The 25,749-nt window shown below is 38.9% G+C and overlaps 1 protein-coding gene across 14 annotated transcripts in view; it reads left to right on the forward strand.

Moving 5' to 3' along the window:
• Positions 1–25,749, forward strand: part of LOC147873249 (uncharacterized) — an 83,309-nt gene that overhangs the window by 48,426 nt on the left and 9,134 nt on the right. For 6 of the 14 annotated variants that reach the window (XM_087353082.1, XM_087353085.1, XM_087353086.1 and 3 more), the window contains exons 2-10: positions 1–53; positions 650–799; positions 1,284–1,381; positions 1,846–1,933; positions 2,178–2,326; positions 2,764–2,975; positions 3,510–3,723; positions 5,926–6,064; positions 11,342–11,481. The exon at positions 1–53 is cut by the window's left edge and continues 377 nt beyond it. In XM_087353082.1, the coding sequence (XP_087209208.1) occupies positions 1,369–1,381; positions 1,846–1,933; positions 2,178–2,326; positions 2,764–2,948 (435 nt within the window). In that variant the 5' untranslated portion in view covers positions 1–53; positions 650–799; positions 1,284–1,368 and the 3' untranslated portion in view covers positions 2,949–2,975; positions 3,510–3,723; positions 5,926–6,064; positions 11,342–11,481. Of the gene's footprint in view, positions 54–649; positions 800–1,283; positions 1,382–1,845; positions 1,934–2,177; positions 2,399–2,763; positions 2,976–3,509; positions 3,724–5,739; positions 5,825–5,925; positions 6,065–11,029; positions 11,305–11,341; positions 11,482–25,749 lie in introns of those variants that run through there. The other 8 variants (XM_087353080.1, XM_087353081.1, XM_087353087.1 and 5 more) reach the window with 7 other exon arrangements.

Raw genomic sequence — 25,749 nt, forward strand, 5'->3', positions numbered from 1 at the left:
AGAACGAAGCACCTGTAGTGTTTGTGACTTGGATAAGGAATTGCATTGTTCAGGTATGTTAGAGAGTAGAGTTTATTTACATTCCATAGATCCTTCTTAGGACTAAACCAAAGGATGGAGAACAAATCATTTCATACAATACATATAAACTTCAGTACTTTTGACACAATTACAAGGATGTGTTTCACATGTGAATGTACATAACCTTCAGATTCTGCAATTCAAGTATGAAAAATAATTTAAATGCAGGCTTGAACACCTTTAAATCATTTAGAGTTTTAATTGTTGGTGGAAGATCATTAAATGACTTGATACGCGTATAATACGTTCCTTTTTGACGTTTATTAGGGTTAGCATAGACTATAGAAAAATTATATACTTGTAATTAATTTTTATTTTATTGTTGAGATTTGTCAAACTCCACTTACAAAATAAAAGTCTAGTCAATGATATGTTGGTGTCCATGAAACCCAAAGGTTCTGGAAATAAATATGACATGCGCCCTGATGTGGAGAAAAGGTGTTTAGAGTATTACAGTAAGTGCAGTACTTGAAAGTTACTGTAACTAAAACATTTGACTTCCCTTACCAGTGAATCTGGCCTGCGTTGTCACTCGTTATAACTTGAAACTGTTGCTTGTGTTTTCCAGGTCGTGGAGACAGCATGTATTGCTCTGAAGTCAAGCATGACGGATCCGTTACCGTCGTCAGTGCTGGGAAATAATTTGCTGTTTCTTGGTGGCATCCCTGAATTTTAATGAAGATGAGAATACAGTGCAGCAGCTTTTCTCCTGTCCAAGGTATATAAGAGCAGTTGGAGGCAGAAGAATATTGTAAAACTAACCTCATTCTTGATATTAAAAAAGTGTACAAAATAAAAGATGTTTTTCCAGCCTGATGGTACTAACATGACATAACAGATTGTTAATCACTGGCTTTTCAACGCAGAATTGTAAGCGAGTCCCATGGCAGTCTATGAGGCACTGGTATAGATCTTTCTCTGAGCACCCAGAACTCATTATTTACTGGTACAGTGAGCCTGTTAGAGGCTGTATCACAATTAGTTTGTGTTTAGTATCCTGCCAGTACCAGGAGGCATCTGCACGTAATGTATTTCTTTCTCATATCATAAACCCAGATTTCCCATTTTCTCTGTCCCTTTTACATCAGTTGCTGATTTAGGAAGCAGCTACTGCATTGGCCACTGTTGTGACCAACATTTTGTACACTGAACATTAGGATGTGAGTGTAATTATCTGTACTCATTGTGATTCGCCGTTGCAGTTCTGATGATCCACATGTGGAGATCTCCGCAGTCCATGGGATTGCGTGCAGATTGCAGGACAAGCAAGCCAGAGCCACTCACCAGATGGCAGTCACAGGCAAGTTCATCCATTTGAGTAAATTGTTTAATAAACTTATTTTCTGAATTGCAATGCCATTATTGAAAGAAGAAGACCTTTTTTCCTGAAAAGTAGTAAATGGTTGAGACTACAAAGAAACAATGAAGAACGTGATTTTTCTTTGCCAGTTTAAGGAACCACATTTTGAGGCTGACCTCCACATTGTTCTATAATTGAGAATGCATGGAGTGTACCTCCATGCTCCCACTGCCTCATGGCATTGCGCTTAGTCACAAGGATAACTGCAGCTGATATAGCGAACCATTAAATGTTTAAAAATCATAATCTGTGTTGGTTTTCTGTAAGTCCAAGTGGTGTTAGAACCCAAAGACCACTGTGAGAACCTGAAATCTCTCTTAAAACCACATTTAGTATGTGAACTTGTTGAAAGCGTCTGCTTCATATCTGGAAAAGCCAGTAAGGCCTGTTGTGTATGTTGGTAGGAGTGTTTGTTGCTGCAGCCATGAAAGAGTTACGACGGTGTGTTCCTTGTTTGTCACTACACAATGGTGGCGATATCTCAGGTAGCTGGTGAGTTCAGTTTCATAAATTTAGATTGTTCAACATTGAAACAATTTATATTACTGATGGTGAAGTTTCCACCTTTGCTTCCAGAAGGTATGATAAAGTGGCATTACTGATGGTGATATGGAAAAAAAATCTAATTGCTACGGCTACCTCTTGCCCCTTGTCGGTTGAATTCACCTTAGTAGTAGAAGTGCTACAGATGTTGGCTGTGTTGTAGTGGCTTGCCATTTCTTAATCTTTCATTTAGGTCCTTTCTCCATGACATCAAAACAGGCGAACCTGAGGGGCATGGACCGACTGGTGCTTGTAGACTCCCTTGCTGTCATAATGGGGCACGAGGAGAGGGAGCCGTGTATCTTGGAGACAGCGATCAACATCCTCGGCTCCAAACAGACGGCAAGCGAACTGATCGTTAAATATCCACTGAATCAGTGGCAACAGAAGTTGCGTGGGACTGACGTGATGTGTGTGAGTTGTAGAGTTTGTAGTTGCAGTATTATGACGTGTGGAATAATGGCCCACTTGGCGAATGCTTTAAATTTGCTGGGGGGGGGGGGGGGAGGAAAGAAAGGCTCCAGTATGAATCTGTGAGTGAGGGAGTTCAGAATTTGTCAGGTCGCTGGTTGTGACACTGTCGTGACCCGTATTTAAAGTTAACTTGTGAATGGGTTTGTAATGAACTTGACAGAATTTGTCTTCTGAAAATGGAAGGTGCTTGTTCATTGGCTAAGGTAGGAGTGTTAACTGCTTGGTGAAGTAAAACTGTGTGCTTTTAGAAGAGTGTGATGTCTTGATTTCTTGAATGTGACTGTATTTTCTCTTTCTGGGAGTAGCAGATTACGAGAAACAGAATGATCCTTCAGATTCTACTGAGCACCATGCTGTTTGTCACGTGACCTGCGTACTGCCAGCCAGACAAGCATTGAAGTACGTGCGGCAACAGTTGGCAGACCGACTTGATGTCAGAAGATTAAACCTGCTGGGACAAAGAAGGAACATCGTATCCGCAAGAAACTGATATCAGTCTGAACGAGGCATTCGTTGTGTGAGTACATGAGCATTAGAATGTATTTGATGTGGTTGTCGTGTGAGAGAGATGAGTCTGTCCAATTTTATTAGGTACTTCAGATGTTGTGAACTTAAATGTGAGATTTGATATGTTGAAAGACCTATGTGCGGTGAGAGATTGGCATAATTGCAGTATCTGTGGTATGCTAGAGGCATTCATGATTCTCTAGTGAATATATTGTTCATAGGACATCAAAATTGGAGGTTAGGTATAGCTTGTAGACGAGGGTGGTGACTATTTGTGATAAGGTTTTGTTAATGAGTGGTTTTGTTACATGTGTGATGTGTGTAGTGCTGTGGAGCCTTTAATGTGATGTGTTTACTAATTAATAAGTGAGTAATTGCCAAGGTGAGGAATTTAGTTTTGTTGACGTGTGAGTATTGTGCACAGTGACCGGAGCTGCTGGGATATTTTCTGTGCTTTTGGTTAATTTTGAGCAAGGGGATCGGTTATGAAACCTTTAAATTAGGTGATGTGTTGAATGTGATTGCATTTTTTTTCTGGTAATAGCTGCAGAGAAGAAGCTTGATTGATCCATGGGACTTTACTGAGGTTGAAGGATGCGTCACCTGACATGACTACTGCTTGCCAGGAAAAGAGTGGAGTATGTGCAGAAACACTATGGTGGCTCACTGATATGACGACAGGAAATCAATCGGCTGTTATCACGAAGGACCTCATGTCTGCGAGAGATTTATCTCTGTGTCAACTTGACATGCATTGTGTAAGTATACGAGAAATATGATTATCAGATGTGCTAATTCATGATTCACACAATCAAATTCTTTGGCAAGATAGCGAAATATTCCACCAACATGCACTTCATTATTTAGTTCACTTAAGATTTTGTGTGTAAAATTCAATAGCACGTTGTTGCATGTCTTTTTGAAATTTTTTTAGAGAATGCCGTTGGTAATGAAACTGGTCTGTAAGTAGACGTACCTGTCAATTTAGGTAAAGATCTTGTTTATGTTTACAAGATGTTTTGATATCTGCATTGGAACAAGTTTCACAGTTTGAAGGACAGTATTAGGGTGTGGTGTGGAGTACTGGCAGACCTAATAATATAAGGTTGCTTCACTGTCTTAACCTAAAATAGACCCATGACAAAAAATGTCTTCTCAAAATGGAATGTGAATTTATTTGCTTTACATGAGGTGTAGGGGCCGTCAAAGACATGTATTTCTTTAATTATTTGATGTTAGTATTCTACCATACTGACTAAAAGACTAGAAAAGAAGAGTGATGGGAGACGACCAATTTGGATTCAGGAGAGGAAGAGGAACCAGAGATGCCATCGGAGTTATGAGAATAATTTCAGAGAGAGTTCTCGATGTCAAGGAAGAAGTATGTGCCTGCTTCATCGACAGGAAGAAGGCTTTCGATCGAGTAAAATGGAAGAAATTAATGAGGATCCTACAGAGAATTGGAATTGATTGGAGAGATAGAAGACTAATCGAAAACCTGTACATGCAGCAGAAAGTCAACGTGAGACTGGACTCAGGAGACACCAACAGCGTTGAGGTAGGTAGAGGTGTAAGACAGGGATGCTGCGTATCACCACTTATTTTTAACCTGTACGGGGAATGGCTTGCCAAGGAAGCTGTGGAGACTTCAAAATTGGAGGAAGATCATAATGACTGTAAAGTATGCAGACGACTTGGTAGTATTGGCGAAGGAAGAGGAGGAATTACAGAACATGATGGACAAGTTAGTGGTAACAGGTAGAGAGTATGGAATGGAAATCAACATTGAAAAATCAAAGGTAATGAGGATGGCACCGAGAGCAGAACCATTGAACGTTGTAGTTGGAAACCAACGGCTGCAGAATGTGGAGAATTTCAAGTACTTGGGAAGCATAATCACGACGGACGCCCTATGCACCAAGGAAGTAAAAGCAAGGATAGCCATGGCCAAGGCAGTTTTCCGTCAAGAAGAGGATACTTCTCACTAACAAGTTGGGATTGGAGATGAAGAAGAAACTAGTGAAGTGTTACGTATGGAGCAGAGACCTGGACACTCAGGATGAAGGAACAGAAATACCTGGAGAGTTTTGAAATATGTGGTGTTGGAGAAGAATAGAGAAGATCAGGTGGACGTATCGAGTTACCAACGAAGAAGTATTGAGGAGAGTCGACGAGCAAAGAAACATTCTGCAGGCGATTACACGAAGGAAAGCTAACTGGCTCGGACATTACGAGAAGGAATGGGTTACTGAGTGACATCATCGAAGGTCAGGTTGAAGGAAAGCGAGGACTGGGAAGAAGACTGATACAGCTAACCGACGATCTGAAACAAGGAAAGAAGATGAAGTTCCAGGAATTAAAATGAGAAGCTGAGAATAGGGAAAACTGGAGAGTTCTTTTTGGGCAAAGCAATGGACCTGTTGTAAGACAGAACACTGAATAATAATAATAATAATAATAATAATAGTATTCTACCATGTTTTCCATTGGAGGTAGCTCTGCCTTCATTTTATGTGTTTGGCATTGGTATTTTAATTTGGTCAAGAAAGGGGCTTTCTAGGATAGGTAAGATAGCTGCCCTATCTCTCGGTGAGAGACTGAGGCCGAGTTTCTCTTTTTTGAGAGAGTGTTTTATTTATTTCTTGTGAGAGGTTGAGATATCGTTTGAGTCTTCGTTGTCGTGGTTTTGAACTTTGTAAATGTTTGCTCATGTTTGATTCTTTTGAAATTGATATTGTATTTATATCTCGTTATCATTGTTCATTTACATCCAGTTTACATAAAATGGGATTGCCGGTGGATGTAATGACACCAAGAACCTCCCCATTTTAACTTCAGAAAGGCCGATACTGTTAAAAGGTTTGTTTTCTTTCCATTTTATCGATGTCATTTCTGAGCATCGGCGATCGGTGGTTGGTATGTTTGACTTATATTCTGTGTTTGTGTTTCATGTACGCCAGTGCATCGGACACGTACCAGTGGACGCGGCGTGTTCTGGAGGGGACTCGAAGCGAAGGGCTCTTTGTGCGTGTGTTGCGGTATCGTCCATTAGCTTACTTTGAATGGCGTATGGTGCAGTACTTGGTGCAACGTGCAAAGGTAGTTGATTTTTTCGATCACGTAGAGTTATTATTGTCTCTAACGGAGTCCGACGAACGCAAAGGAATTTTGAAATTTCATTCTGATTTGAAATCAGACATTGACATGTGCCCTCTGTTGGCTGTTTAGAACGGTCAAAGATGTAGGCAGATTGCGTGTAGCCCCATTAAATGTAGAGTATGACACACTCTGAGTAGGTAAAGTATTTGAGTTTGGTTGACCACGAGGCTCACCACGGCAAGTGTCAGCCTCAAGGAGAGACTGAGGCAGAGTGACTTATTTTTTAATTTATTTTAAGAAGCAGAGATATGGATGGAAGGAAATTGGTTGCATTGTGCATTTCGCTCTGTTTACTTGTCCCCTGGACCACCACCATGAGGCACGTGGAAGATTGTGCTGTCAATTTTGTTTTTTGGCGAACACTTCTCAGACATTTCCTGCATAAGACATAGTTTACTACTACTCTACTATGACAAGGAGGTCGGAAGCGTAGGCATGTATCCATCAGCCTTTAGTCTTTTCTGCTTGCGAAGAGGCACACCTACTTTCTCACATGTCACGCCACCTCTACCGAAATGTTCACTAGCATATGTATGTTTTTATTGTGGATTCGTTTGAATCAGGCCACCCGAAAAGGGTCACGGTGTAGTTTGCGTATGCTGCGTCTTCGAGATTTTCAGCTCTTGGAGGATAGCTTGGATTTACTAGGAGTAGGAGTAGCTGCGTTGGAATCAGGCTAAAAGAAAATGGTGATACATCATGTTCTGTAGGTTATAGAAACAGCAAGGTACGTGCTCTGCGTGAATAGGTAGCAGGATGCTGGCTCACTTGCATGAATTGTTGAGGGTGCGCCGTGTCCGTAGTTGGCTACGATCTCAGGTACACACTTTCGTTCGGCTATCCCGCATCTGCAGGGCTTAAGAAGGCTGGGTTAGAGTGCGTCAGTAGCTGGCCATCAGGCTAGTGGTCGACATGTATAGTTTTGTTGGGCGATGCTTCGTCCATGCCAGGCGACTGGTTGACGTGAATATCTTGCTTAGCCTAGGCTGCGTCTGTAGCCGTGTGCCTTGTCAGTTGTATGGGTTTGTTTGGTAATGCTGCATGTGCAGTGCTGTACCAGTTAGGTTTATGTTTGCTTGCCTACTTTGTGTCTGAAATAGGCCACCACTGTAGAGGTTTGTTATTAATCCTAGGTTGCTGCGGTAGCAATAAATCTTTTCACATGCTTAGTTTGGCCCAGCTGTGGCCGTAGAAGGCAACAAGACCACAGGCAAACATTGGTCAGTCTGGGTTGCGTACATAGATTCCTAGTGGCTGAATAAATCACAGGTTGGGTTGACAAGGCTCTGTCCGAAGAGATCGACTGTGTTGAAGGCCGCGTCCATAGCAGCTTACTGCCTTACTTGCATAGGTTTGTTGTGTCAGGCTTCGTCCAGAGGAGGATAATTTGTAACGTGGATATTACGATAGTACTAGGCAGTGTCCTTTGCTATGCTGCGTCCGTAGCTGGTAGGAAGTCTATCACAAGAATGATTGAAAGAAAGTGATTTAAGAAGAACTGGAGTGCACGGAAGCACAGAAAAGAATGTTTAAGAGCACATGAAATTTTGAAATATAATAAATTGTTTCAAATACAGAAAAATTGAATTAAATTAATTCTTAACGTTTAATTTAGATAGAAGAAAAATAAAGAAATTTATTTAACTTGTTCACTTTACTATGGTAATCTTTAAGCGTTAAAACATTTCTGGCAAACACTTATTAAAGTTGAAGTAGTACATTATGTTCATGAGATGGGAAGCCATAAATGCAACAGATGATGCTTACATACACATTAACAGATCACTCTTAAAGATATTGTGTGTCTATTAACCGACTAACAAAGTTCTAATTCTTCCTTCTACTGGTGATGGGTTCCTTATGTTGCTTATGCATGGCCGGCGCACTGTAGCAGTAACATTAAGTGATCTGTAAATGTGTTTGTATTGTCATTGCTTCTTGTTTGTGCGAGGAAGCAGACAGGCAACTTATTTAAGAAGATACAAGATGATTTATAGTACAATACAACTGATAAAGATACAGAAGGAAAGATGCAATTAAGTAAAACTGAATTTAAAATTGTAGTATCATACAGTTGATATGTAGTTATGATAAAGTGAGGTCTGATGACAACTCCCTAAAATGCTACATTCTTAGAGGCATAGGTTGGTGTGGCTAGGCTACGTCCACAGCAAGGTACTTTCTCGAGTGTATTGGGTGATTGGGCTATGCTGTGTCTAAAACAGGCTACCACCTGATTGGCATAGGTTGTTTACTTTAGTGTGCGTCCAAAGCGTGAATAGGTTCTGTAGCCGAGGCTGCATCAAGTACGTGGGAGTCGTATGTTGGTCAAGGCTGCATCTGAAGCAGGTTAAGGCTATCGGTAATTTTTGCGAGGCAAGCGAGCTACATCCTAGCGTGTTTAATTTTCTGATAGTTGGCTGCGTTCTAAGCAGGATACAGGCTCAATTGCATAGATTGGTTGGAGTAGGCTACGTCCGTCGCAGGTTACGTGCTCAGTTCCAGATATGTTTGGCCATACTTTTTGACGTGAAAACGTTCGAACATTCGAACTAGAATATAATAGTGACGAAAATTTAGAACTGTGATGTGCGTACCTTCAGAAATTCTTTAAACTTGAACTAGTGAATAATTTGGACAAACCAACCACGCAAGGGAAAACTTGTATAGATTTGACATTTGCAAGAGGTATTCAAATAATTTCAAAGCCATATGTATCCTACTTCTCATACCACTACCCTGTATTCAATAAATGTAAGTTGCAAATGAATTAAACGATTCAAAACAAAAATTTTGTTTAATTTCAATATACACGATTTTTTCTGCAGCGATCTGCTCTGTTATGGGCATAATTTAGTTTGGCTGTGCTCTATGCTCAGGAGGCTTCTTACACATACTTGACAGGTCACCACCATTCACCGACCTCACTACGAACATATGTTGGTTAGGCAAGGCTTTGCTCGAAGCAGAGTTATTTTCCGTAAACCGCGTACGAAACAGATTACTGGGAGATGGCTGCGTCCGAAACGGGATACTACTGCATACGCTTTATTTAGTTGGGCTAGGCTGCGTCCACAGTTGTCTTCATTCGTTCGTCTAATCCGCTTCAGGTTGGTTGGGCTAGGCTGTGTCCGTAACAGCATACGTCCTTAGTAACTTAGGTTTGTTGGGTTTGGTTGCGTCCAAAGCAGGGTACTTTCTCATGTGGATGAGTTGATTTGGCTTGTCTGTGTTCTTAGCTAGCTACCAGTTCAGTGGCATAGATATTGTTTGACTAGGGTGCATCGGGTGCATCTGTAGGTGGCTGTATATTTGTTGTGCTAAATAAAAGCCATATATCCATTTCGTTACTTTTATTTCATTCCCATATCGCAAAGAAAATATTACCCGCAAACGCAGACATATTCGTAATGCTATAAAGCGTTGCACTAGATGGTATACCAAGTTATTATTAAGGGTTCTGAAATCCTTGCTACTATTCTTAAATTTATTTTCAATTTTAGCTTCTCTCAGCAACAATTTCCCACTTTGTGGAAACAAGCAGCTATTGTTCCAGTTTTCAAAAAAGAAGACAAAACTGTTTCTGTTATAAACTATAGACCTACTACCATAATTAATAATGTTTCCAAAATATTTGAAATTATTGTACATACCATGTTTCTTATAATTTTAATTCTAAATGAATCCCTTGTCAACATGGTTTTAGTAAATCCAAATCCACCACTTCTAATCTGGTTACGTTTTTGGATTTATTTTCCCCTATAGCTTGTTCCCAGTCTCAAGCTGATGCATTTTATGTTGATTTTATCATTTATTTACTTCCATCATTTTGTTTTCTATATTACTCCATATTTATTAATGTTTTCTTTAAATCATTGCTTTACAGACTAATAATGAACATCAGATGAACCACGCCATATAAAAAACAATGCCTTCGTTCTAATATATAAGAGTAATTCTGATAAGAACATCTTCCATAAACTGCATAACATTGTAAAGGATTGTAATTCGAGTTTTAAATTTACCAATCTAATTTATACCTGAAGACGGTTAAATATAACCGAAACATGTCGTAAGAGACCTTCCAATTTCTAAATCGATCATTCGATGCGGAACGTGAAATGATATTTTAAATATTTTATCATCTTATTATAAATTGTGATTTGACATTTATCAGTGTTGTTTCGCATGTCTTACGTTTGCACAAACTTGGTGACTATGAACTGTCTGCTGGTTATATGATTGATTTCTTAGTTACCTAACCAGCAGACATTCGCAAGTACGTTATTCTGGAGTTTTGTCATTTCCTTTTGATTTATTGTCTGGTATCTTTCAAGGATCTGTATTAGGACCTTTGTTGTTTAATGTGCAATGTCATTAAATTGTAAGGCCATAAAGTCTCCTCAATATAGTTCTTTACTTTGAAAGGACGCAGAAAGCTTAAAGAATTAGAAAAATGTAAACTTAAAACAAATTTGAAAAATTTCAAAATTTTTGGGTTTTGTGTTTTTTTTTTGACAATTTCCAGCAATTTTAGTTTTTTCAAAAAAATTATGAAAATTTATGAAAATGTCGAAATTTTTCCCATTCTATACCTACCAGAAACGTGGAATGACACCCAGTCCATGCGAGACTCCGTCTGTGCAGCACCCAATCTCTGCTTCTCACGGTCTCGGCCGGGCTGCCCATGGGGCCTTTCCCGCGAAAGAGTTCCCGGCGACCGGCCGACCATTGTATCTGTCCCCTCTTCGAGGCCTGCCTCGCTCGCGGCACTGCGTTCTCAGCCACCCGTAAATCAGCAATCGCCGGTCGTGCCTTCACTAACACTTATTTTAAAAAAATATATAAATACGTACATAAAAATGTATGTATGCATATATATTGTTATTTTTTATTCTTACCAAGTCGGTATCGCCGAGGGGTTTGTGGTGCCAAGCAAAACAGAAAACTACCGCGCGCCGTCTGACTTTGCCTCAGAACGGGACCTGCTGACTACGACGCACCGCCGGACATTGACTCGGAACTCGACCGACCAAGTAGCATGCACCGCACTCGCGCGCACACACAGAAGCCACGGCAACGTACTTTATGTGATTTCTTATTATATTATGTTTTTACTCTTTTTTGATTCTACCAAAATTTCTTATTCTCTCAAAAATATATATCCATATTTATATACACATGCGTATATATATTCTTAATTTTATTCTTATGTAGTCGGTATCGCCGAGGGACTTGTGCTGTCAGGCAACGCGGAAAGTAGCACGCACCGAAGAAGTTAGCCAGTCAGATATCACGCACCGTGTGACTTTGACTCAGGCAGCCAACTACCGCACACCGCACACAAACGAGACACGGTAAGCTGCTGATGTTTATTTATATTTTAATTTGGAGTTCCCCCCCTTCTCTTATTGTTTCATTCTTCGCACTGCGTCGTACATGGACGGTCGAGCTCTGCGGCTATGTCCCACGGTGCGTGGTAGTTAAGACAGTCGAGCAAAATCCGTCATAAATAAATCTGAATCTGCCTTCAATGTGTGGATAATGGCAACCCATATCAACATGAGTACCATCAGACATACATGAATGTACAAAAGAAATGTATTTAATCTCGATCTTATGTGTACATGGGATATACGGATGTCCGCACGTAGGAACGTTGAAACTTCGATATCAGCAGACGTGCGTGATTACACCAAACGCACTGATGGTAATGTTTGGCATGTATTGCCTTACGTCAGTGGTCCCCAACCTTTTTTTGCCCAAGAGCACATTTCAGAGTTTATGAGATCGTGGCGGGCGCCAACCAATTAACAAAGCCAAATTTTCTTTTCTCTGGACAAATAAGATATGGACACCAAATAATACACAAAACAACACGACGTTTATTGATACAAGAAACCACGCAATCAAAAATACGTACTTTTATAAGTACAATTATTACTCAAGTGGGAAGTTTGGCACTGCATTTCAGCGGCCAGTTTTTCAAATTTGGGAGAGTAGGATGATGTTGCTGCTCGCAATCGTCAAGATGGGCATTGGTACGTAGAGAACTGTGCTTTGATTTTATAATGTTCATGGTTGAACGGCCTTTATTATTCAGTATAACCTCTTTCCGTATCAACGCGGGCACCGCGTTGGGGACCACTGTTGTACATTATTTCGCCCTCACATCTTCATCAGTTATCAGAGTGATTATTCTCTTGTAACATTGATGTCACTGTTAGGTCAAGGTCATGACACAGACACTACCACTTCCAAGACAAGGCAGGGGTTTCTTTTAGCAATGACGTGCGTGATTCAACCGAGACACTACCACTTTTAATACAAGGCAGAGGTTTGTTTTGGCAATTACGTACAAGATTCACACACGAGATTACCTCTTCCAAGATAAGGCAGGGGTTTCTTTTAGCAATGACGTGCGTGATTCACACAAGACACTACCACTTTCAATACAAGGCAGAGGTTTCTTTTGACAATGATGTACGAGATTCACACAAGACACCACCACTTTTAATACAAGGAAGAGGTTTATTTTAGCAATGACGTGGCAAATCGTCCAAAAAGCGCACAAAACTAAGAATTTTTGAAAAATTTAAACTTTTAATTTTTTTCCGAATTTTCAGAAAATTTTTGGTTTTGTGCGCATTTCAGAAGGTTTGCAGCGTTTTTTGATTTTTCGAAAAATTTGAAAATTTTTCCTTCTAAATTTGACCTGTCCCATCCTTATCAGGACTAGACTCCCAAGTCTTGAGAAGTCACTTGTCCCAAGTCTTGAGAAGTTCTTGTCCCAAGTCTTGAGAAGTCACTCGTCCCAAGTTTTGAGAAGTTCTTGTCCCAAGTCTTGAGAAGTTCTTGTCCCAAGTCTTGACAAGTCACTCGTCCTAAGTCTTGAGAAGTTATTGTCCCAAGTCTTGTCTGCTTGTTTAGGGCTGTGCCTCACCTGTCTTAGCTGAATTCAAATTTTTTCGAAAATTCTTAGTTTTCTTCGCGTTTCGCGCCATTTGCAGTCGTTTTTAATTTTTTTAAAATTTCGAAAATTTTTGACAATTCTCAAAGGGGTACCCCTTTGAGAAATTTCAATTTTTTCCAAAAATTTCGAAAAATCGAAAAACGTGGCAAATCGTCCAAAAAGCGCACAAAACTAAGAATTTTTGAAAAATTTCAACTTTTAATTTTTTTCCGAATTTTCAGAAAATTTTTGGTTTTGTGCGCATTTCAGAAGGTTTGCAGCGTTTTTTTGATTTTTCGAAAAATTTGAAAATTTTTCCTTCTAAATTTGACCTGTCCCATCCTTATCAGGACTAGACTCCCAAGTCTTGAGAAGTCACTTGTCCCAAGTCTTGAGAAGTCCTTGTCCCAAGTCTTGAGAAGTTCTTGTCCCAAGTCTTGAGAAGTCACTTGTCCCAAGTCTTGAGAAGTCACTCGTCCCAAGTCTTGAGAAGTCACTCGTCCCAAGTCTTAAGAAGTTCTTGTCCCAAGTGTTGAGAAGTCACTTGTCCCAAGTCTTGAGAATTTCTTGTCCCAAGTCTTGAGAAGTCACTTGTCCTAAGTCTTGAGAAGTCACTCGTCCCAAGTCTTGAGAAGTTCTTGTCCCAAGTCTTGAGAAGTTCTTGTCCCAAGTCTTGAGAAGTTCTTGTCCCAAGTCTTGAGAAGTCCTTGTCCCAAGTCTTGAGAAGTTATTGTCCCAAGTCTTGTCTGCTTGTTTAGGGCTGTGCCTCACCAGTCTTAGCTGAATTCAATTTTTTTCGAAAATTCTTAGTTTTCTTCGCGTTTCACGCCATTTGCAGTCGTTTTTAATTTTTTTAAAATTTCGAAAATTTTTGAAAATTCTCAAAGGGGTACCCCTTTGAGAAATTTCAATTTTTTCCAAAAATTTCGAAAAATCGAAAAACGTGGCAAATCGTCCAAAAAGCGCACAAAACTAAGAATTTTTGAAAAATTTCAACTTTTAATTTTTTTCCGAATTTTCCGAAAATTTTTGGTTTTGTGCGCATTTCAGAAGGTTTGCAGCGTTTTTTCATTTTTCGAAAAATTTGAAAATTTTTCCTTCTAAATTTGACCTGTCCCAGCCCTATCAGGACTAGACACCCAAGTCTTGAGAAGTCACTTGTCCCAAGTCTTGAGAAGTCACTCGTCCCAAGTCTTGAGAAGTTCTTGTCCCAAGTCTTGAGAAGTTCTTGTCCCAAGTCTTGAGAAGTCACTTGTCCCAAGTCTTGAGAAGTTATTGTCCCAAGTCTTGTCTGCTTGTTTAGGGCTGTGCCTCACCTGTCTTAGCTGAATTCAAATTTTTTCGAAAATTCTTAGTTTTCTTCGCGTTTCGCGCCATTTGCAGTCGTTTTTAATTTTTTTAAAATTTTGAAAATTTTTGAAAATTCTCAAAGGGGTACCCCTTTGAGAAATTTCAATTTTTTCCAAAAATTTCGAAAAATCGAAAAACGTGGCAAATCGTCCAAAAAGCGCACAAAACTAAGAATTTTTGAAAAATTTCAACTTTTAATTTTTTTCCGAATTTTCAGAAAATTTTTGGTTTTGTGCGCATTTCAGAAGGTTTGCAGCGTTTTTTGATTTTTCGAAAAAATTGAAAATTTTTCCTTCTAAATTTGACCTGTCCCATCCTTATCAGGACTAGACTCCCAAGTCTTGAGAAGTCACTTGTCCCAAGTCTTGAGAAGTCCTTGTCCCAAGTCTTGAGAAGTTCTTGTCCCAAGTCTTGAGAAGTCACTTGTCCCAAGTCTTGAGAAGTCACTCGTCCCAAGTCTTGAGAAGTCACTCGCCCCAAGTCTTAAGAAGTTCTTGTCCCAAGTGTTGAGAATTCACTTGTCCCAAGTCTTGAGAAGTTCTTGTCCCAAGTCTTGAGAAGTCACTTGTCCTAAGTCTTGAGAGTCACTCGTCCCAAGTCTTGAGAAGTTCTTGTCCCAAGTCTTGAGAAGTTCTTGTCCCAAGTCTTGAGAAGTCCTTGTCCCAAGTCTTGTCTGCTTGTTTAGGGCTGTGCCTCACCTGTCTTAGCTGAATTCAATTTTTTTCGAAAATTCTTAGTTTTCTTCGCGTTTCACGCCATTTGCAGTCGTTTTTAATTTTTTTAAAATTTCGAAAAATTTTGAAAATTCTCAAAGGGGTACCCCTTTGAGAAATTTCAATTTTTTCGAAAAATAGAAAAACGTGGCAAATCGTCCAAAAAGCGCACAAAACTAAGAATTTTTGAAAAATTTCAACTTTTAATTTTTTTCCGAATTTTCCGAAAATTTTTGGTTTTGTGCGCATTTCAGAAGGTTTGCAGCGTTTTTTCATTTTTCGAAAAATTTGAAAATTTTTCCTTCTAAATTTGACCTGTCCCAGCCCTATCAGGACTAGACACCCAAGTCTTGAGAAGTCACTTGTCCCAAGTCTTGAGAAGTCACTCGTCCCAAGTCTTGAGAAGTTCTTGTCCCAAGTCTTGAGAAGTTCTTGTCCCAAGTCTTGAGAAGTCACTTGTCCCAAGTCTTGAGAAGTTATTGTCCCAAGTCTTGTCTGCTTGTTTAGGGCTGTGCCTCACCTGTCTTAGCTGAATTCAAATTTTTTCGAAAATTCTTAGTTTTCTTCGCGTTTCGCGCCATTTGCAGTCGTTTTTAATTTTTTTAAAATTTTGAAAATTTTTGAAAATTCTCAAAGGGGTACCCCTTTGAGAAATTTCAATTTTTTCCAAAAATTTCGAAAAATCGAAAAACGTGGCAAATCGTCCAAAAAGCGCACAAAACTAAGAATTTTTGAAAAATTTCAACTTTTAATTTTTTTCCGAATTTTCAGAAAATTTTTGGTTTTGTGCGCATTTCAGAAGGTTTGCAGCGTTTTTTTGATTTTTCTAAAAATTTGAAAATTTTTCCTTCTAAATTTGACCTGTCCCATCCTTATCAGGACTAGACTCCCAAGTCTTGAGAAGTCACTTGTCCCAAGTCTTGAGAAGTCCTTGTCCCAAGTCTTGAGAAGTTCTTGTCCCAAGTCTTGAGAAGTCACTTGTCCCAAGTCTTGAGAAGTCACTCGTCGCAAGTCTTGAGAAGTCACTTGTCCCAAGTCTTGAGAAGTTCTTGTCCCAAGTCTTGAGAAGTTCTTGTCCCAAGTCTTGAGAAGTTCTTGTCCCAAGTCTTGACAAGTCCCTAGTGTTGAGAAGTTATTGTCCCAAGTCTTGTCTGCTTGTTTAGGGCTGTGCCTCACCTGTCTTAATTGAATTCAATTTTTTTCGAAAATTCTTAGTTTTCTTCGCGTTTCGCGCCATTTGCAGTCGTTTTTAATTTTTTTAAAGTTTCGAAAATTTTTGAAAATTCTCAAAGGGGTACCCCTTTGAGAAATTTCAATTTTTTCGAAAAATTTCAAAAAATCGAAAAACGTAGCAAATCGTCCAAAAAGCGCACAAAACTAAGAATTTTTGAAAAATTTCAACTTTTAATTTTTTTCCGAATATTCCGAAAATTTTTGGTTTTGTGCGCATTTCAGAAGGTTTGCAGCGTTTTTTGATTTTTCGAAAAATTTGAAAATTTTTCCTTCTAAATTTGACCTGTCCCATCCTTATCAGGACTAGACTCCCAAGTCTTGAGAAGTCACTTGTCCCAAGTCTTGAGAAGTCCTTGTCCCAAGTCTTGAGAAGTTCTTGTCCCAAGTCTTGAGAAGTCACTTGTCCCAGGTCTTGAGAAGTCACTCGTTCCAAGTTTTGAGAAGTTCTTGTCCCAAGTCTTGAGAAGTTCTTGTCCCAAGTCTTGAGAAGTCACTTGTCCCAAGTCTTGAGAAGTTCTTGTCCCAAGTCTTGAGAAGTTCTTGTCCCAAGTCTTGAGAAGTCACTTGTCCCAAGTCTTGAGAAGTCACTTGTCCCAAGTCTTGAGAAGTCACTTGTCCCAAGTCTTGAGAAGTTCTTGTCCCAAGTCTTGAGAAGTTCTTGTCCCAAGTCTTGAGAAGTCACTTGTCCCAAGTCTTGAGAAGTTCTTGTCCCAAGTCTTGAGAAGTTCTTGTCCCAAGTCTTGAGAAGTCACTTGTCCCAAGTCTTGAGAAGTTCTTGTCCCAAGTCTTGAGAAGTTCTTGTCCCAAGTCTTGAGAAGTTGTTGTCCCAAGTCTTGAGAAGTTCTTGTCCCAAGTCTTGAGAAGTTCTTGTCCCAAGTCTTGACAAGTCACTCGTCCCAAGTCTTGAGAAGTTATTGTCCCAAGTCTTGTCTGCTTGTTTAGGGCTGTGCCTCACCTGTCTTAATTGAATTCAATTTTTTTCGAAAATTCTTAGTTTTCTTCGCGTTTCGCGCCATTTGCAGTCGTTTTTAATTTTTTTAAAATTTCGAAAATTTTTGAAAATTCTCAAAGGGGTACCCCTTTGAGAAATTTCAATTTTTTCGAAAAATTTCAAAAAATCGAAAAACGTAGCAAATCGTCCAAAAAGCGCACAAAACTAAGAATTTTTGAAAAATTTCAACTTTTAATTTTTTTCCGAATATTCCGAAAATTTTTGGTTTTGTGCGCATTTCAGAAGGTTTGCAGCGTTTTTTGATTTTTCGAAAAATTTGAAAATTTTTCCTTCTAAATTTGACCTGTCCCATCCTTATCAGGACTAGACTCCCAAGTCTTGAGAAGTCACTTGTCCCAAGTCTTGAGAAGTCCTTGTCCCAAGTCTTGAGAAGTTCTTGTCCCAAGTCTTGAGAAGTCACTTGTCCCAGGTCTTGAGAAGTCACTCGTTCCAAGTTTTGAGAAGTCACTCGTCCCAAGTCTTGAGAAGTTCTTGTCCCAAGTCTTGAGAAGTCCCTTGTCCCAAGTCTTGAGAAGTCCCTTGTCCCAAGTCTTGAGAAGTTCTTGTCCCAAGTCTTGAGAAGTTCTTGTCCCAAGTGTTGAGAAGTCACTTGTCCCAAGTCTTGAGAAGTTATTGTCCCAAGTCTTGTCTGCTTGTTTAGGGCTGTGCCTCACCTGTCTTAGCTGAATTCAAATTTTTTCGAAAATTCTTAGTTTTCTTCGCGTTTCGCGCCATTTGCAGTCGTTTTTAATTTTTTTAAAATTTCGAAAATTTTTGAAAATTCTCAAAGGGGTACCCCTTTGAGAAATTTCAATTTTTTCCAAAAATTTCGAAAAATCGAAAAACGTGGCAAATCGTCCAAAAAGCGCACAAAACTAAGAATTTTTGAAAAATTTCAACTTTTAATTTTTTTCCGAATTTTCAGAAAATTTTTGGTTTTGTGCGCATTTCAGAAGGTTTGCAGCGTTTTTTGATTTTTCGAAAAATTTGAAAATTTTTCCTTCTAAATTTGACCTGTCCCATCCTTATCAGGACTAGACTCCCAAGTCTTGAGAGTCACTTGTCCCAAGTCTTGAGAAGTCCTTGTCCCAAGTCTTGAGAAGTTCTTGTCCCAAGTCTTGAGAAGTCACTTGTCCCAAGTCTTGAGAAGTCACTCGTCCCAAGTCTTAAGAAGTTCTTGTCCCAAGTGTTGAGAAGTCACTTGTCCCAAGTCTTGAGAAGTTCTTGTCCCAAGTCTTGAGAAGTCACTTGTCCTAAGTCTTGAGAAGTCACTCGTCCCAAGTCTTGAGAAGTTCTTGTCCCAAGTCTTGAGAAGTTCTTGTCCCAAGTCTTGAGAAGTTCTTGTCCCAAGTCTTGAGAAGTCCTTGTCCCAAGTCTTGAGAAGTTATTGTCCCAAGTCTTGTCTGCTTGTTTAGGGCTGTGCCTCACCAGTCTTAGCTGAATTCAATTTTTTTCGAAAATTCTTAGTTTTCTTCGCGTTTCACGCCATTTGCAGTCGTTTTTAATTTTTTTAAAATTTCGAAAATTTTTGAAAATTCTCAAAGGGGTACCCCTTTGAGAAATTTCAATTTTTTCCAAAAATTTCGAAAAATCGAAAAACGTGGCAAATCGTCCAAAAAGCGCACAAAACTAAGAATTTTTGAAAAATTTCAACTTTTAATTTTTTTCCGAATTTTCAGAAAATTTTTGGTTTTGTGCGCATTTCAGAAGGTTTGCAGCGTTTTTTGATTTTTCGAAAAAATTGAAAATTTTTCCTTCTAAATTTGACCTGTCCCATCCTTATCAGGACTAGACTCCCAAGTCTTGAGAAGTCACTTGTCCCAAGTCTTGAGAAGTCCTTGTCCCAAGTCTTGAGAAGTTCTTGTCCCAAGTCTTGAGAAGTCACTTGTCCCAAGTCTTGAGAAGTCACTCGTCCCAAGTCTTGAGAAGTCACTCGCCCCAAGTCTTAAGAAGTTCTTGTCCCAAGTGTTGAGAATTCACTTGTCCCAAGTCTTGAGAAGTTCTTGTCCCAAGTCTTGAGAAGTCACTTGTCCTAAGTCTTGAGAGTCACTCGTCCCAAGTCTTGAGAAGTTCTTGTCCCAAGTCTTGAGAAGTTCTTGTCCCAAGTCTTGAGAAGTCCTTGTCCCAAGTCTTGTCTGCTTGTTTAGGGCTGTGCCTCACCTGTCTTAGCTGAATTCAATTTTTTTCGAAAATTCTTAGTTTTCTTCGCGTTTCACGCCATTTGCAGTCGTTTTTAATTTTTTTAAAATTTCGAAAAATTTTGAAAATTCTCAAAGGGGTACCCCTTTGAGAAATTTCAATTTTTTCGAAAAATAGAAAAACGTGGCAAATCGTCCAAAAAGCGCACAAAACTAAGAATTTTTGAAAAATTTCAACTTTTAATTTTTTTCCGAATTTTCCGAAAATATTTGGTTTTGTGCGCATTTCAGAAGGTTTGCAGCGTTTTTTCATTTTTCGAAAAATTTGAAAATTTTTCCTTCTAAATTTGACCTGTCCCAGCCCTATCAGGACTAGACACCCAAGTCTTGAGAAGTCACTTGTCCCAAGTCTTGAGAAGTCACTCGTCCCAAGTCTTGAGAAGTTCTTGTCCCAAGTCTTGAGAAGTTCTTGTCCCAAGTCTTGAGAAGTCACTTGTCCCAAGTCTTGAGAAGTTATTGTCCCAAGTCTTGTCTGCTTGTTTAGGGCTGTGCCTCACCTGTCTTAGCTGAATTCAAATTTTTTCGAAAATTCTTAGTTTTCTTCGCGTTTCGCGCCATTTGCAGTCGTTTTTAATTTTTTTAAAATTTTGAAAATTTTTGAAAATTCTCAAAGGGGTACCCCTTTGAGAAATTTCAATTTTTTCCAAAAATTTCGAAAAATCGAAAAACGTGGCAAATCGTCCAAAAAGCGCACAAAACTAAGAATTTTTGAAAAATTTCAACTTTTAATTTTTTTCCGAATTTTCAGAAAATTTTTGGTTTTGTGCGCATTTCAGAAGGTTTGCAGCGTTTTTTGATTTTTCGAAAAATTTGAAAATTTTTCCTTCTAAATTTGACCTGTCCCATCCTTATCAGGACTAGACTCCCAAGTCTTGAGAGTCACTTGTCCCAAGTCTTGAGAAGTCCTTGTCCCAAGTCTTGAGAAGTTCTTGTCCCAAGTCTTGAGAAGTCACTTGTCCCAAGTCTTGAGAAGTCACTCGTCCCAAGTCTTAAGAAGTTCTTGTCCCAAGTGTTGAGAAGTCACTTGTCCCAAGTCTTGAGAAGTTCTTGTCCCAAGTCTTGAGAAGTCACTTGTCCTAAGTCTTGAGAAGTCACTCGTCCCAAGTCTTGAGAAGTTCTTGTCCCAAGTCTTGAGAAGTTCTTGTCCCAAGTCTTGAGAAGTTCTTGTCCCAAGTCTTGAGAAGTCCTTGTCCCAAGTCTTGAGAAGTTATTGTCCCAAGTCTTGTCTGCTTGTTTAGGGCTGTGCCTCACCAGTCTTAGCTGAATTCAATTTTTTTCGAAAATTCTTAGTTTTCTTCGCGTTTCACGCCATTTGCAGTCGTTTTTAATTTTTTTAAAATTTCGAAAATTTTTGAAAATTCTCAAAGGGGTACCCCTTTGAGAAATTTCAATTTTTTCCAAAAATTTCGAAAAATCGAAAAACGTGGCAAATCGTCCAAAAAGCGCACAAAACTAAGAATTTTTGAAAAATTTCAACTTTTAATTTTTTTCCGAATTTTCAGAAAATTTTTGGTTTTGTGCGCATTTCAGAAGGTTTGCAGCGTTTTTTGATTTTTCGAAAAAATTGAAAATTTTTCCTTCTAAATTTGACCTGTCCCATCCTTATCAGGACTAGACTCCCAAGTCTTGAGAAGTCACTTGTCCCAAGTCTTGAGAAGTCCTTGTCCCAAGTCTTGAGAAGTTCTTGTCCCAAGTCTTGAGAAGTCACTTGTCCCAAGTCTTGAGAAGTCACTCGTCCCAAGTCTTGAGAAGTCACTCGCCCCAAGTCTTAAGAAGTTCTTGTCCCAAGTGTTGAGAATTCACTTGTCCCAAGTCTTGAGAAGTTCTTGTCCCAAGTCTTGAGAAGTCACTTGTCCTAAGTCTTGAGAGTCACTCGTCCCAAGTCTTGAGAAGTTCTTGTCCCAAGTCTTGAGAAGTTCTTGTCCCAAGTCTTGAGAAGTCCTTGTCCCAAGTCTTGTCTGCTTGTTTAGGGCTGTGCCTCACCTGTCTTAGCTGAATTCAATTTTTTTCGAAAATTCTTAGTTTTCTTCGCGTTTCACGCCATTTGCAGTCGTTTTTAATTTTTTTAAAATTTCGAAAAATTTTGAAAATTCTCAAAGGGGTACCCCTTTGAGAAATTTCAATTTTTTCGAAAAATAGAAAAACGTGGCAAATCGTCCAAAAAGCGCACAAAACTAAGAATTTTTGAAAAATTTCAACTTTTAATTTTTTTCCGAATTTTCCGAAAATATTTGGTTTTGTGCGCATTTCAGAAGGTTTGCAGCGTTTTTTCATTTTTCGAAAAATTTGAAAATTTTTCCTTCTAAATTTGACCTGTCCCAGCCCTATCAGGACTAGACACCCAAGTCTTGAGAAGTCACTTGTCCCAAGTCTTGAGAAGTCACTCGTCCCAAGTCTTGAGAAGTTCTTGTCCCAAGTCTTGAGAAGTTCTTGTCCCAAGTCTTGAGAAGTCACTTGTCCCAAGTCTTGAGAAGTTATTGTCCCAAGTCTTGTCTGCTTGTTTAGGGCTGTGCCTCACCTGTCTTAGCTGAATTCAAATTTTTTCGAAAATTCTTAGTTTTCTTCGCGTTTCGCGCCATTTGCAGTCGTTTTTAATTTTTTTAAAATTTTGAAAATTTTTGAAAATTCTCAAAGGGGTACCCCTTTGAGAAATTTCAATTTTTTCCAAAAATTTCGAAAAATCGAAAAACGTGGCAAATCGTCCAAAAAGCGCACAAAACTAAGAATTTTTGAAAAATTTCAACTTTTAATTTTTTTCCGAATTTTCAGAAAATTTTTGGTTTTGTGCGCATTTCAGAAGGTTTGCAGCGTTTTTTTGATTTTTCTAAAAATTTGAAAATTTTTCCTTCTAAATTTGACCTGTCCCATCCTTATCAGGACTAGACTCCCAAGTCTTGAGAAGTCACTTGTCCCAAGTCTTGAGAAGTCCTTGTCCCAAGTCTTGAGAAGTTCTTGTCCCAAGTCTTGAGAAGTCACTTGTCCCAAGTCTTGAGAAGTCACTCGTCCCAAGTCTTGAGAAGTCACTCGTCCCAAGTCTTAAGAAGTTCTTGTCCCAAGTGTTGAGAAGTCACTTGTCCCAAGTCTTGAGAAGTTCTTGTCCCAAGTCTTGAGAAGTCACTTGTCCTAAGTCTTGAGAAGTCACTCGTCCCAAGTCTTGAGAAGTTCTTGTCCCAAGTCTTGAGAAGTTCTTGTCCCAAGTCTTGAGAAGTTCTTGTCCCAAGTCTTGAGAAGTCCTTGTCCCAAGTCTTGAGAAGTTATTGTCCCAAGTCTTGTCTGCTTGTTTAGGGCTGTGCCTCACCAGTCTTAGCTGAATTCAATTTTTTTCGAAAATTCTTAGTTTTCTTCGCGTTTCACGCCATTTGCAGTCGTTTTTAATTTTTTTAAAATTTCGAAAATTTTTGAAAATTCTCAAAGGGGTACCCCTTTGAGAAATTTCAATTTTTTCCAAAAATTTCGAAAAATCGAAAAACGTGGCAAATCGTCCAAAAAGCGCACAAAACTAAGAATTTTTGAAAAATTTCAACTTTTAATTTTTTTCCGAATTTTCAGAAAATTTTTGGTTTTGTGCGCATTTCAGAAGGTTTGCAGCGTTTTTTGATTTTTCGAAAAAATTGAAAATTTTTCCTTCTAAATTTGACCTGTCCCATCCTTATCAGGACTAGACTCCCAAGTCTTGAGAAGTCACTTGTCCCAAGTCTTGAGAAGTCCTTGTCCCAAGTCTTGAGAAGTTCTTGTCCCAAGTCTTGAGAAGTCACTTGTCCCAAGTCTTGAGAAGTCACTCGTCGCAAGTCTTGAGAAGTCACTTGTCCCAAGTCTTGAGAAGTTCTTGTCCCAAGTCTTGAGAAGTTCTTGTCCCAAGTCTTGAGAAGTCACTTGTCCCAAGTCTTGTCTGCTTGTTTAGGGCTGTGCCTCACCTGTCTTAGCTGAATTCAATTTTTTTCGAAAATTCTTAGTTTTCTTCGCGTTTCACGCCATTTGCAGTCGTTTTTAATTTTTTTAAAATTTCGAAAAATTTTGAAAATTCTCAAAGGGGTACCCCTTTGAGAAATTTCAATTTTTTCGAAAAATCGAAAAACGTGGCAAATCGTCCAAAAAGCGCACAAAACTAAGAATTTTTGAAAAATTTCAACTTTTAATTTTTTTCCGAATTTTCCGAAAATTTTTGGTTTTGTGCGCATTTCAGAAGGTTTGCAGCGTTTTTTCATTTTTCGAAAAATTTGAAAATTTTTCCTTCTAAATTTGACCTGTCCCAGCCCTATCAGGACTAGACACCCAAGTCTTGAGAAGTCACTTGTCCCAAGTCTTGAGAAGTCACTCGTCCCAAGTCTTGAGAAGTTCTTGTCCCAAGTCTTGAGAAGTTCTTGTCCCAAGTCTTGAGAAGTCACTTGTCCCAAGTCTTGAGAAGTTATTGTCCCAAGTCTTGTCTGCTTGTTTAGGGCTGTGCCTCACCTGTCTTAGCTGAATTCAAATTTTTTCGAAAATTCTTAGTTTTCTTCGCGTTTCGCGCCATTTGCAGTCGTTTTTAATTTTTTTAAAATTTTGAAAATTTTTGAAAATTCTCAAAGGGGTACCCCTTTGAGAAATTTCAATTTTTTCGAAAAATTTCGAAAAATCGAAAAACGTGGCAAATCGTCCAAAAAGCGCACAAAACTAAGAATTTTTGAAAAATTTCAACTTTTAATTTTTTCCCGAATTTTCAGAAAATTTTTGGTTTTGTGCGCATTTCAGAAGGTTTGCAGCGTTTTTTTGATTTTTCTAAAAATTTGAAAATTTTTCCTTCTAAATTTGACCTGTCCCATCCTTATCAGGACTAGACTCCCAAGTCTTGAGAAGTCACTTGTCCCAAGTCTTGAGAAGTCCTTGTCCCAAGTCTTGAGAAGTTCTTGTCCCAAGTCTTGAGAAGTCACTTGTCCCAAGTCTTGAGAAGTCACTCGTCCCAAGTCTTGAGAAGTCACTCGTCCCAAGTCTTAAGAAGTTCTTGTCCCAAGTGTTGAGAAGTCACTTGTCCCAAGTCTTGAGAAGTTCTTGTCCCAAGTCTTGAGAAGTCACTTGTCCTAAGTCTTGAGAAGTCACTCGTCCCAAGTCTTGAGAAGTTCTTGTCCCAAGTCTTGAGAAGTTCTTGTCCCAAGTCTTGAGAAGTTCTTGTCCCAAGTCTTGAGAAGTCCTTGTCCCAAGTCTTGAGAAGTTATTGTCCCAAGTCTTGTCTGCTTGTTTAGGGCTGTGCCTCACCAGTCTTAGCTGAATTCAATTTTTTTCGAAAATTCTTAGTTTTCTTCGCGTTTCACGCCATTTGCAGTCGTTTTTAATTTTTTTAAAATTTCGAAAATTTTTGAAAATTCTCAAAGGGGTACCCCTTTGAGAAATTTCAATTTTTTCCAAAAATTTCGAAAAATCGAAAAACGTGGCAAATCGTCCAAAAAGCGCACAAAACTAAGAATTTTTGAAAAATTTCAACTTTTAATTTTTTTCCGAATTTTCAGAAAATTTTTGGTTTTGTGCGCATTTCAGAAGGTTTGCAGCGTTTTTTGATTTTTCGAAAAAATTGAAAATTTTTCCTTCTAAATTTGACCTGTCCCATCCTTATCAGGACTAGACTCCCAAGTCTTGAGAAGTCACTTGTCCCAAGTCTTGAGAAGTCCTTGTCCCAAGTCTTGAGAAGTTCTTGTCCCAAGTCTTGAGAAGTCACTTGTCCCAAGTCTTGAGAAGTCACTCGTCGCAAGTCTTGAGAAGTCACTTGTCCCAAGTCTTGAGAAGTTCTTGTCCCAAGTCTTGAGAAGTTCTTGTCCCAAGTCTTGAGAAGTCACTTGTCCCAAGTCTTGTCTGCTTGTTTAGGGCTGTGCCTCACCTGTCTTAGCTGAATTCAATTTTTTTCGAAAATTCTTAGTTTTCTTCGCGTTTCACGCCATTTGCAGTCGTTTTTAATTTTTTTAAAATTTCGAAAAATTTTGAAAATTCTCAAAGGGGTACCCCTTTGAGAAATTTCAATTTTTTCGAAAAATCGAAAAACGTGGCAAATCGTCCAAAAAGCGCACAAAACTAAGAATTTTTGAAAAATTTCAACTTTTAATTTTTTTCCGAATTTTCCGAAAATTTTTGGTTTTGTGCGCATTTCAGAAGGTTTGCAGCGTTTTTTCATTTTTCGAAAAATTTGAAAATTTTTCCTTCTAAATTTGACCTGTCCCAGCCCT

Source organism: Zootermopsis nevadensis, unplaced genomic scaffold (genome assembly GCF_977971745.1).
Source record: "Zootermopsis nevadensis isolate Lab colony 2312 unplaced genomic scaffold, Znev_1.0 Znev_ptg000021l, whole genome shotgun sequence".
Classification (NCBI taxonomy): Eukaryota; Metazoa; Arthropoda; class Insecta; order Blattodea; family Termopsidae; genus Zootermopsis; species Zootermopsis nevadensis.